At 40.9% G+C, this 13157-nt stretch overlaps 2 protein-coding genes across 2 annotated transcripts in view; one reads left to right on the top strand and one right to left on the bottom strand.

Annotated features, from left to right (window-relative positions):
* EGFLAM (EGF like, fibronectin type III and laminin G domains) overlaps positions 1 to 13157 on the top strand; it is a 190821-nt gene that overhangs the window by 29258 nt on the left and 148406 nt on the right. The gene's annotated exons all lie outside the window — the stretch shown is intronic.
* LOC122454438 (40S ribosomal protein S20-like) lies at positions 5925 to 6607 on the bottom strand. Its single transcript, XM_043488925.1, has 2 exons — positions 6604 to 6607; positions 5925 to 6365 (listed from the first exon to the last, which is right to left on the bottom strand). Exon 2 carries the CDS (start codon positions 6338 to 6340, stop codon positions 5981 to 5983), a length of 360 nt encoding a protein of 119 aa, XP_043344860.1. The 5' UTR covers positions 6341 to 6365; positions 6604 to 6607; the 3' UTR covers positions 5925 to 5980.

Below are 13157 nucleotides of genomic sequence, written 5' to 3'. Positions count from 1 at the left end.
AATAAAAATATCTCCCCACCCAAAGATACTTATTAATTAATTCCAAAGGGAAAAATAGTAACTTTACAATGGAAAAACTTGGCAGACAGCACTGTATCCAAATAACCCAGGTTAACATTTCCAGTAATACGACATATTGACATTCTGTAACCCTTGATATGATGAATTAAGAAGGGCGTCACTTCTGTATGGTTCTTGCTCAAAATATATGACCTCAATCGAATCACAAAGAAATTTCACAAAACTGAACTGAGGGATATTCTACAAAATAACTGACCAGTACTCTTCAAATGTATCAGAGTCATGAAAGACAAGGAAGGATTTACAAATTGTTGCCGATTGGAGGGGTTTAAGGAGACATGATAATTTAATGCAAGATAGGATCCTAGACTGGATTCTAAAATGAAAAAGGGCATCAGTGGAAATATGGGCAAAATTTGAATAAGTACTCTAGTTAGAAATGTTGAAACCAACTAATTTCCTGGATGTTATCATTGTGCTAAGATTATGTAAGATGTTGACATTAGGGGTAGCTTGGTGAACAGCATATAGGAACTCTCTGTACTATTTTTGCAAATTTTCTGTTAAGTCTGAAATTTAATAAATAAATACAAAGTTTAGAAAAATAAAAAGATAATGTTATAGCTTAAATTAGTAGGGTCTAGGGATCTTATTGTATTACTAAAGAGTCATCCTTTTACCTGATAAAGACATTTATCATTATTATTTGCTTATTCAGAAACAAAAATTGCAAGGATTTTAAAAATATCTTAGCAATGAACTTCAGATTACACAATTTTGTTTTAGCATTAAAGCATTCATTGGGTATTTTATTCCTTTTGATTTTGCCCACTGGAGTTTGGACTCTTTCTCAAGACTAGCATTTACGCATCATAAATCACATCAGAAATGGGAGGAAACCTTTTAAGGAAGATTTCTGTTCGAACCCAAATTTGCTTGATTGTCTGAGTCTGTCCTGACTCTTTTGGAATTACCTGATGTTTAAAGTCTAGCTTCTCGGGCGGGAAAAAAAAAGCGAGAGCCATTCATTAGTAAGTGCGATTAGTCCTGAAGGGCTGCAAGTATTGTTCCTGGGTTCACTTTCTAAATACCAGCACTGAGAGATGTTCCAATCACTTCTGGGTGCTGAAAGCCTCAAACCCTCAGAGCTATATCTGGGTAACTGCCCCCATTCCCTGCCTCTGGTATCAGATAGAGAGAAGCAGCCAAGGAGGAAACAGCCTGCAGTGGGGCGCACACTCCATGAGTGTCCAAAGACGACATCTGTCCAGTGATTTCAGTCAGGATCCAGTGCCATTCAGTCCAAAGCCACAGTGTGTGTAGACCAGGAGAATGGCTTCTAGAAAGCTGATGTCTTCAAGGGTTTATGAAGCCTTGAGGGGAAAACGTCTCCAAGCTCAATAAGATGGGTATGCAAGGAGCTGTGGCTGAGAGGAGGGGACAGATGACTTGGTAACATGCTCGACCTAAGAACCTTTACTGGTGATGCATCTCTGATGTTTCCTTCTTTTCCTTCTGTACCAGAGTTGGCATTATTCAGAGACTTCAGTTTTGACTGTGGCTCCAACTGTATGTAAACAATGTCTCAGTTATCTTTGGAGATCATTTCCTAGCTGCTCTTTTGCACGGCGATCTGATTGGAGAGACAAAAGGCATCTCGACTCCTTGTACTTCTCTGTTGCTCCCTTGCAATGTGTCAGCCTACAGACAGCTCCCTTGCTCTGTCCTAGTGAGCCCACGCTTTCCCAAGCTTCTGTCTTTGGACCATCTCGGGGGCTGTAACACACTTAATGGAAGTTCGTAAGTTAGGGCTTTAAGTAAATTTAAGGCATTAAGTACTCTATTAGATAACTATTTGAAAGCCTATGAATATGAAAGTTTACTTCCAGTAAGTTACGCAAATACATATAAACAGCAGTCCCCAACCTTTTTGGCACCAGAAACCAGTTTCATGGAAGACAATTTTTCCATGGACTGGAGATGGGGGATGGTTTGGGGATGATTCAAGGGCATTGCATTTATTCAGAACTTTATTTCTATTATTTTTATTTTATTCTATTATATTTTGCATCAGTTCCACCTCAAATCGTCAGGCATTCGATCCAGGAGGTTGGAGACTTCTACAATTAAATAAAAAAATCTCTATACATTTATCAAACATTAGCCAAAATCATTGAATGTTTGTTATAGATTAGGCACCATTTTGAGTACCTGGCACTAATTTAATCCTTATACAAGATTGGGATACAAGTACAACTGTTATTCCCATTTGATAGTTGGAAAAACTGAGGCACAGAAAAGCTAAGGAAGTCCCCTTAGTAATTACAGGTGAGTGATAGGGACAGGTCATGAATGGAGGCAATATGGCCCTGGGATTGTGCTCTGGGTCACTACAGCCCTGGGCTTTGGCTTGTTGCTTTTGCAACACAAAAGCAAAGATGAGTGTAGGCCAGACTGTGCTTCCTCAGATGTCCATTGCTGTGAAAAAATAAAAATTCTACTTCTGTAGTGGTCCCTTGTCCACTTGTTATTCTTTACCTATGAAGCATCCATGTACTATGTAGCTTACATAAAGAAGTTATCATAAACCCCAGTGAGTTGGAACAGAATTCATGACATCCTGGTAAACACATAAGTGTGGCTTGTCTATGCCCAGTCTCCTAGCAAGGTGACAGGCAGGAGTAACCTGACAGCTATTTATTGAGCATCTATTATGTGCTGGGCACTGTTCAAGATACAGGAGATGCCTTAATGAGCAAACACAGACACAGGTCTTTGCTATCATAGAGCTTCTAGTCTTGCGGGAAGAGAGAGACAATAAACAATAACCTGCAAATAAATACATAAATAGATACTAGTAGTGCCATAGAAGAACTAGAAATACTGCTGAGTTAGGAATAAGAAGAGCTAGGCAGGGACAGATATGGGCTGTCGTTTCCAGTAGGATGGTTAGGCCAGTCTCACGGAGAAGATCAAAAGACTCCAAGGAGGTGAGTGAGTTAGCAATATAAAGAACTGCCAGTAAAAATATCCTAAGGTGGGAGTGTGCCTGACAGGTTCCAGGAGCATCGAAAGGCCAGAGCATCTGGAGCTGAGATGAGAGAACAGAGTTACAATTAATCGGGGGTCAGGTGGGGTAAGAGCTCAAGGGTCACTTTCATGCCAAGTAAGTGAGGAGCCACTGCAGGGTTTTGAACAGAAGAATCGCCTGGTTGGATTCTCTTTTTAAAATGACACCCTGGCTGCTGTGTGGAGACTAGATGTGAGGGGGTTAAACATAGAAACAGGGAAACCTGTTAGGAAGCCATCACAGAGGTTCAGGAGAAAGAAGATGATGACTCAGTCTGGGATGCGTCAGCAGAGGTGGTGAGGAGTGCTTGAGTTGCAGCTTTATTTTGAAGATAAAGCCAAGAGGATTTTCTGATGTGTTGGATGTAGGTGTGAGAAAAGAGAGGAGGCAAGAATGATGCCAAGATTTTTAGTCCAAGCAACTAGAAGAAGGACTATGTCGGTTTGGATGAAGGAGACTGTAGGTGAAGTGGGTTTTGGTGGTGGTTGGCATCAGGAGTTCTGTTTTGGGTGTGTTTCATCTGAGATGCTTGGTAGACGTCCATGTGTCAGGAAAGCAGTTGAATACATGAATCTGGAGTTCGGAGGAGAGGTCAAAGCCCAAACAACGGTATTTAAAGCCAAATGTAGAAGAGGTCAGGCTTCCCAGGTGGCTCAGTGGTAAAGAATCTGCCTGCCAATACAGGAGATGCGGGAGACACAGGTTCAGCCCCTGGGTCAGGAAGATCCCCTGGAGGAGGAAATGGCAATTCACTCCAGTATTCTTGCCTAGAAAATTCCAGGGACAGAGGAGCCTGGTGGGCTACAGTGTATGGGGTCACAAAGAGTCGGACATGACTTACTAAACTGAGCATTCAGGCACATGGAAGAGATCATCAGGAAAGGGAGTATAGGTACTAAAACATTAAATCAGAGATAAGGAGGATCCAACAGAAGCTGCTGAAAGGGAGTGAGGTGAAATCAGGAGGAAGCCAGGAAAGGGTGGTGTCCTAGAGGCCAAGAGAAGGAAATATGTCAGGAGGACAAGTGATCGATTGGCAAACACAGTTAATAAGTCAGGTGAGGTGGGGACACAGAACTGGCCATTGGACTTAGCAGAGATAGAGGACACTGGTGACTTTGAAGAATTCTGACCAAGGTAGATTTAAGGGAAAATGAGAGGAGGGAAGACAGTGACTACAGACAGCTCTTTCTGGGGAGTGTTGCTGCCAAGGGGAAGAAAAATGGTGGTAGTTACCAGAAAACAGTTGAGTCAGAAGTTTTTCTAAGATGGGAGAAATAACAGTAGGTTTAATTGGCTTAGAGCTCAGGTTCTTTAAATAGCATTGTGACATCTAGAATTCGTAGAGAAAATCTGGTAAAATACTACCGCTGGTGTCATGTGAGAACTGAAAATAGGGAGGGTGGAAGAAGATAAAAATGATATGGGAAGGAAAACAGAGGGGTCTGAGGATTGATAGCTGTTAAATTCTGTGAGTTTTGGGGGAACCGGTTATCAGCAATGTCTAGATCAACTCCTTGTGTTGTGCCAGGCATCTTGTCCAGTGCCTGTATGCAGTTGGCATCAATCTCCCCCATCCCGATAGCCCCCCAAATCCAGCTTAATCCTGTGATAGATCTCTCAACTAGATGCATAGATCTCATAATATAAACCTGAGATCCAGGTCTGAGATTCCTCTGAGGTAATAGTGATGGACCTGGCATAGATTTGGGAGTCAGGCAAGTTGACATTCAGATCTTAGCTTGGCCACCATCCTGTGGCCAATCAAATCTCTCAAGCTTCATTTTCTTATCTGCATGAAGGGAAAGATAATAATGACTACCTTGTTAAGGTTGTGCAGCATCCCTTGTAGCTCAGCTGGTAAAGAATCCACCTGCAATGCGGGAGACCTGGGTTTGATCCCTGGGTTGGGAAGATCCCCTGGAGAAAGGAATGGCTACCCACTCCAGTATTCTGGCCTGGAGAATTCCATGGAATTCCCCATATATCCATGGGGTCACAAAGAGGCAGACATGACTGAGAGACTTTCACTTTATAAGGCTGTACAAAAATAATGAAAGAATAAATATAACCACAAATGTTGTCACACAAAAGAGCCAATAATTTAATTTCATGCTTCCTTCTAAAATATAGCTTAATTATATTTCTATTCTTTGCATTCATCTTTTCCCAACAATTCAGAGGCACTTCTTCACTTGGACTCTTGAAACTTCAGACTCTCTTTCTTTAAGAGATTTGTTTTTCAGTTGTCTGAGAGTAAAAAAAAAAAGAGCACCTTATAAAAAGCCTTTCTCCCTATGTTCAAATAACTGTAAAATGGACAATATAGATTTTTCAAAAGCTTCCCTCATACCTGGTAAGAGACAAAGCCTTATTTCAATTATTTCAGCTCCAGTGTAATTTTCTGAACAGGCTGTATATACCTGAAGTGAAGATTTCATGAGTAGTCTCTACTCTTGCTACTCCCTGTCTTCGTGCCCTGATAGCCCAGATTCAACAGTGAACTCATCTGGACTCTTAGAATCCCAGGGCTTAGCAGCTATCATCCAACTCATAATGCATAGCTACTCATGAGAAAAGATTACAGGAGGGTCTTCATTCCCATTTCACAGAGAAACTAAGAAAAGCACTAGCAAGTTGTGAAATTGTGTAAAATATACCGATTGTCCCTGAGATTTACTCAGAACACTTCTGAGGGCATCTTTAAAGGACTTCTTAAAGAGAAAAACATTTCCCAAGTCTAACTCCTCTTATCAGTCTACTGTAATTTTCTCATTATTCCTCAATCAGTGAGGATTTAAGGGGGGAGGCAGGTGAGCTATTGCCTAAGGAGTTTTTTTTTTTTTTTTTTTTTTAACAACTGATTATCGATTTATTAAAAAGATTGATTTAGGCATCGGCAATGGTGACTTCCACCTCGACTCCTGGCTCAATACTGATGGAAGTGATCTGCTTGACAATTTCAGAAGGGCTGTGCAGGTCAATGAGTCGCTTGTGGATCCTCATTTGGAATCGATCCCAAGTCTTAGAACCTTCACCACAAGGAGTTTTCCTTGTAGTTATTCTCAGAGTCTTGGTAGGCATCCGAACTGGTCCTTTCACTTTGAGATTCTTTTCCTTCTCGCCTCTGATCAAGTCAGCACACACCTTCTCCAGAGACTTCACGTTGCGGCTTGTGATGGTGATCCTAATCCGGTGAATAGCCACCTCTGGCTCCACGGGAGTCTTGCCGGTGTCTTTAAAGGCCATGGCTGCGGCTCGGCTTCCTGACCGACTTGTTCCTCGGCGAGAGCGAACAGCGGTGAGTCAGGAACAACAGCCGGCGGCGCTGAGCTCTGCTGCAGCGGCGACCGCGTCTTCCTCAAAGAGGTACCTACGGAGTTTTAAACTATCACTAGTATATCAAAATTTCACTGGAAATATAAGATGAAGACAATTGTAGTTACTAGAACTTCTCTCATCGGTTCGGTTCAGTTGCTCAGTTGTGTCCGACTCTTTGCGACCCCATGGACTGCAGCATGCCAAGCCTCCCTGTCCATCACCAAACTCCCAGAGCTTACTCAAACTCATGTCGATTGAGTCGGTGATACCATCCAACCATCTTATCCTTTGTCGTCTCCTTCTTCTCCCACCTTCAATCTTTCCCAGCATCAGGGTCTTTTCCAATGAGTTAGTTCTTCACATCAGGTAGCCAAAGTATTGGAGTTTCAGCTTCAGCATCAGTCCTTCCAATGAATATTCAGTACTGATTTCCTTTAGGATGGGCTGGCTGGATCTCCTTGCTGTCCAAGGGACTCTCAAGAGTCTTCTCCAACACCATAGTTCAAAAGCATCAATTCTTCGGTGCTCAGCTTTCTTTATAGTCCAACTCTCACATCCATACATGGCTACTGGAAAAACAGTAGCTTTGACTAGACAGACCTTTGTTGGCAATGTAATGTCTCTACTTTTTAATATGCTGTCTAGGTTGGTCATGACTTTTCTTCCAAGGAGCAAGCGTCTTTTAATTTCATGGGTACAGTCACCATCTGCATTGATTTTGGAGCCGAAAAAATTAAGAATCTTACTGTTTGCGTTGTTTCCCCATCTATTTGCCATGAAGTGATGGGACCAGATGCCATGATCTTAGTTTTCTGAATGTTGAGTTTTAATCCAACTTTTTCACTCTCCTCTTTCACTTTCATCAAGAGGATCTTTAGTTCTTCTTTGCTTTCTGTCATAAGGGTGGTGTCTTCTGTATATCTGAGGTAATTGATATTTGTCCCGGCAATCTTGATTCCAGCTTGTACTTCCTTCAGCCCAGCATTTCTCATGATGTACTCTGCATATAAATTAAATAAGCAGGGTGATAATATATAGCCGTGATGTACTCCTTTCCCAATTTGGAACCAATCTGTTGCTCCTTGTACAGTTCTAACTGTTGCTTCTTGACCTGCATATAGATTTCTCAGGAGGCAGGTCAGGTGGTCTGGTATTCCCATCTCCTTCAGAATTTTCCACAGTTTATTGTGATCCACACAGTCAAAGGCTTTGCCATAGTCAATAAAGTGGAAGTAGATGTTTTTCTGGAATTCTCTTGCTTTTTTAATGATCCCATGGATGTTGGCAATTTGATCTCTGGTTCCTCTGCATTTTCTAAATCCAGCTTGAACATCTGGAACTTCATGGTTCACATACTGTTGAAGCCTGGCTTGGAGAATTTTGAGTGTTACTTTGCTAGCAGTGAGATGAGTGCAATTGTGAGGTAGTTTGAGCATTCTTTGGCATTGCCTTTCTTTGGGATTGGAATGGAAACTGACCTTTTCCAGTCCTGTGGCTACTTCTGGGTTTTCCAAATTAGCTGACATATTGAGTGCAGCACTTTCACAACATCATCTTTTAGGATTTGAAATAGCTCAACTGGAATTCCATCACCTCCACTAGTTTTGTTTGTAGTGATGCTTCCTAAGGCCCACTTGACTTCACATTCCAGGATGTCTGGCTCTAGGTGAGTGATCATACCATTGTGGTTATCTGGGTCATGAAGATCTTTTTTGTATAGTTCTTCTGAAGAACTTTTCTCATAGAGAGGACTAAATCCTCACGTGGAATTCTTGTTAACAAAAGAGTTCCTGAAATGCCCTGTAAGGAGATGAGTCCATTGACCCATAGGGCTTCTAAGTTTTTTTGGGGGGGTGGTGGTGGGGTTCTAAGTTTTGCTGAGTGAGCTATGAAAGTTTACGGCCAAAGTTGAATTGCTGGGCAAGACAACTAAAGCTGAAGCCTGTGAATCACTGACCTTTTTTCATAATCCCCTAGGCAGTGAGCAGCTTGTCTTAAATAAGTATTGATCATATATGTGAAGAATATTGATTTGAGTTTCTGCTCAAATGCTTGGGAGAATGGGTAGAGGTTAAACACACAGGTACTTTTACTTCTAGTCAAAGCCTCATTAAAATGGTTTCAAAGTATTTTTTTTAAGTATATGTTTGAGTTTTTTAAAAAAATAGTTAATTTTATTTTGTTTACACTATGTCTTTGTTGCTGCATGGGGGCTTTCTCAAGTTGTGGCGATCAGGGGCTACTCTTTGTTGCAGTGTGTGGTCTTCTCATGGCAGTGGCTTCTCTTGTCCCAGAGCACAAGCTCTGGGGTACATGAGCTTCATCAGTTGTGGTACATGGGTTTAATTGCTCCGTGGCATGTGGAATCTTCCTGGAGAGGGATCAACCCCATGTCTCCTGAATTGGCAGGCAGATTCTTATCCACTGCACCACCAGGAAAGTCCTCAAAGTATTTTTGTTTTTGATTTTTTTTTTAAACAAAATGATCAACAGAATTAGAGTAGGGAATCATCCACTGAATTCTTGAAGCTGAAAGGTATATGTAAGAGTAATAAATGACTTAATAGACTTAAGAAACTACAATCTTAAGCTGGCAGTAAGGAAAGCTAAACGCCTATCAGATTTGCATCTTGAAATCTCCTAAGTTTCCAGAGACTGGAAGCACTAGATTCTTCTAGAAGTAGGAGGTGAATGGGAAGCTAAGATAAAAAGAAGAGATGAAAATGTGATTAAGAAGTAGTCATGCGAGACAGCAAGAGAGACACAGATGTATTGAACAGTCTTTTGGACTCTGTGGGAGAGGGCAAGGGCGGGATGATATGGGAGAATGACATTGAAACACGTAAATTATCATATGTGAAATGAAACACCGGTCCAGGTTCGGTGCATGATACAGGATGCTCGGAGCTGGTGTACTGGGATGACCCAGAGGGATGGGATGGGGAGGGAGGTGGGAGGGGAGTTCAGGATGGGGAACACATGTACTCCCATGGCGGATTTAAGTCAATGTATGGCAAAACCAATACAATGTTGTAAAGTAAAATAAATTAATTAATTAATTAAAAAAAAAAAGAAGTAGTCAGAGTCCCAGCTATCTTTTAAACACCTACATAGTTGAGCAGTTCCTCCCCATTCCTTCCTCAAAAGATTAGTAAAGCAAAAGTTCTGTGGCACTCATCACAGTTAAGATGGGTACCATATTGAAAAGTATATGTACACAGGATGCTGAGACTTCATAGTCTTCTTCTTTACTCAGGTCCCATATTTTTGGCAGACAGACTTTCCCTTTTAGGTAGGATATAGGAGAATCCTTCTTTGGGATTTGACTAGCCTAAGAGGAAAGACTTGATGTTGATATTGAAAACTCTTGAAACAGCCACAGTAAAGTTCATGGTCAAGAAGTCCACTAACACACAAAATTTACAATGAGCTTTTGATTCCTGAACATTTAATTATGAGCAGATAATCAAGGCTTCCCAGGCATCTGAAGAATGCCTCTAACATGAAAAATAGAAACAAAAATTATAAAAAATGAATAAACAAATTGAAAGGAACAGACTATGTGAAGAAAAGAAAATGTAAAAGAGCCATAGAACATGAGCAGGATATTATATAAAAGGAAATAATAACCAGAGGGCAAAAAGAGCTCTGGTATTTTAATATATGATATAGAAATAAAAACTCACTGTGAGGATTAAAATGAGAAATCTTTAAGGGCTTCTCTGGTGGCTCAGCTGCAATGCAGCAATCCACCTGCAATGTGGGAGACCTGGGTTTTATCCCTGGGTTGGGAAGATCCCCTGGAGAAGGGAACAGCTACCCACTCCAGTATTCTGGCCTGGAGAATTCCATGGACTGTATAGTACATGGGGTCGAAAAGAGTCAGACATGACTGAGTTACTTTCACTTTCACTTTGGAAGTGATAAAGAAATGGCAAAAGGAAAGGAAAGAATTAGTGTCCCATCTGGGATATCAAATATACAAATAACGAGTATTTTTACAAGGAAGAACAGGGGGAAAAAAAAAAACAACAACACAGGAGAGGTCACCAGTGGAATAGTTCAGAGATATTTTCTAGAACTGAAGGGCATGAATTTATAGCTCAAAAAGGTCCACACATGAAAACAGACCCAAACCAGAGGATGAAGACAAAATGCTACAAAATTCTAGAATGTTAAAACAAAAACATAGAAAAAGTCAAGAAAAGAGGTAGCTTTGGACTTCAACAATACTGTCAACAAGAAGACTGTGGAGCAATTACTTCAAACTTCTGAAGGAAAATGATTTCCAACTCAAAATTCCATACCCAGCTGAACTATCAATCAAGAGTGAGGATGTAAGACTCTTGATACATTTACCTCTCTCATGCCTTTCCTCAGGAAGCTACTGAAGGATGACTCCACCAAAATAAGACAGGTAACTTAGAAAGAACCAAGAGGCAAGACACAGGATGCAGGGAACAGGAATTCTAGCCCAGGAGAGTGATACAAGGAATCCCAGAACAATGGTGGAGAGAAAATGCTAGGATGATAAATACTTTAGATAAAGAAGGCAACCAGTCCAAACTGAAAGAAGTCAGCAGGTTCTGGATGATATATCTTCAGCAAAATGAAATTGAGAAAATATCTGACATGCCTTAATGTCTTGAGAAGAGATTTATGAATTAAGTACAAACACAAACAAACTACTAACAGTAAAAATTGTGTATTACTCCAGGGGACACAAATTAGACATATTAGAATACTAGGATGGACTTATTATGTAAGGCCTACACACTGTGATTCCAGGAAGGTTCAGAGGACACTTCCTTTACCAAAGCAGTGAGGAAATCATTCATTAGGTGAGCCCTGGCATCCTTGAAGAGCTCTGCTGTGGGAACTCTTGAAAGGACGGTGGGAACTGCTGCCATCAAACTGAGGTCCCTGGATTCAGTGGGAATGCTGGAATTTCAGGGTTACATGGACCAAGAAGCAACATTTAATGATCAGAGATTTGGTGGGCATGGTTATCATAATTGGCAGCAAGCTGAGTAGTAGTCAGAATAGTCTTCTGACTTAATGAGATCTTTGATGTTGGCTAGTTATCATGGCAATAGGTGGGAGCCTATTATATTGTTACTTGATTTGTAAGAGTCTAGGCCTTGTGAACAGAAATCTAATTTGAATCACCACAGTTTTTTTTTTTTTTTTTTACAAGACACTGTTCCTTTGAAGGAGCACCAAATTATTAGTCAATCCACAAATTTAAGTTCAACATTTAGTTACTTGGGAATATCTGTTCTAAGACAAAGGGAATCAGCAGAGCATATATTTTAGGCTCAATGGCTTCTTGGTTTAGGCTGATGTTCTGGTTGTTTGTGACTTACTCTCTAGGCTCACAGAGAAGCTACAGCCCTTCTACAATGTTGACTATTAAAGTTTAATATCTAATGTTCAGGGCCACTTCACTGAAATACAGTTGCTGCCATTATTGCTGTTCTATAATTTATATTATTTTTACTTTCATGTGGCTTTCATTTTATTCGTTTTTTTTTACATGCACTGGAGTTATGCTGCTGAGTATATGACATTTCTCCGACTAGTGAGAAATTGTCTGTTACATTGACAGTCCCTGATGAACCATGACTCCCTGTGGGTATTTATGCACTTCTATAGCCTCTCCTGGAAGCTGATGCAGAAGTTATGCTTAATCAACGTCGTGCCTAAGTCTTTAGAAGTCCTGAAAGCTCCTGTTTCTTTGCACTTTGGCGAAAGCCAGCCACACACGGAAGTCTTAACTGCCCTGAGAGCACCACATTATGGGAAAGCCCAATATAAATACCACATGAAGGGGCCGCATGTAGGAGAATCAATAAACCCAGCTAACAGTAACAACCAAGATACTTGGTTGCCAACCCCAGCTAGGCTTCCAGCCAATAGCAAGACCAGCAAGCCACCATGTGTGTGATGGTCCACCATCTTGAAAGTGAACCCTCCAGCTTCCAGCTGGGAAGCCAGCCTAGCTGACACTGTGTGAAACAAGAGACAGCTGTTTTCAGAAAGCCCAGTCCAGATTGAAGAATCATGAATGAATAACTAATGAGGTTATTTTGAACCATTAAGGTTCAGGGTTGTTATTAAGTAACAGATAGTTATAGTACTATTTTTGTTTGTGTGTTTGTATGTTGTACTTGGCACCTGGTGTAGCTCAAGGATCTGTGTTAGGCTCCACTTTCTTAGGCAGCTATGAAAAAATTGCTGCTGATCTTTGCATATAATTCTCTTGGCAAAGATCTGTCTCTTTGGGTGGTTGTCCAACTAAGGAAATATTTTAGACTGCTTAGACATTCAAGAGAACATATGCCGAAGAGTCTATGAACTCACTAGTCAGAATTTTCTAGTATTTTGGACCAACAGTTACACTGCCCTCGGCCTTGTAGCTGAGTCTGGCCTGAGGGCTGGATGTGGCTTCTCTTGACCTTGACTGCTCTCTTGCTATTTCTCTGATCTTCTCGTACTCTTGGTTCTCAATTTGCTTTCAGCTTCTGGGGAAGGCCTACTGATTCCATCCCCCTAGTTTTGTGTGGGAAAGAATACTTTCCCAGAAAAAGATGTTAGAGAGATGTCCCCTTAGGAATAAACAGACTTCTTCTTCCATGTTGTTTTCAAGTAGCCTTTTTAAAAACCCCTCCCCTCTAACAATCCCTATAAAGGAGAAAAAGCTAGCCTTTATCATATAAAAGTGACATGACCAAAATATTCTTTT

This window comes from Cervus canadensis, chromosome 16 (assembly GCF_019320065.1).
Source record: "Cervus canadensis isolate Bull #8, Minnesota chromosome 16, ASM1932006v1, whole genome shotgun sequence".
In the NCBI taxonomy this organism is placed as follows: Eukaryota; Metazoa; Chordata; class Mammalia; order Artiodactyla; family Cervidae; genus Cervus; species Cervus canadensis.
The sequence above is the reverse complement of the archived record's forward strand: the minus strand, read 5'-3'. Positions and strand labels throughout refer to the sequence as shown.

Coding starts and splice junctions, on each gene's coding strand:
- LOC122454438 (XM_043488925.1), bottom strand. CDS start 6,340: ATGGCCTTTAAAGACACCGGCAAGACTCCCGTGGAGCCAGAGGTGGCT.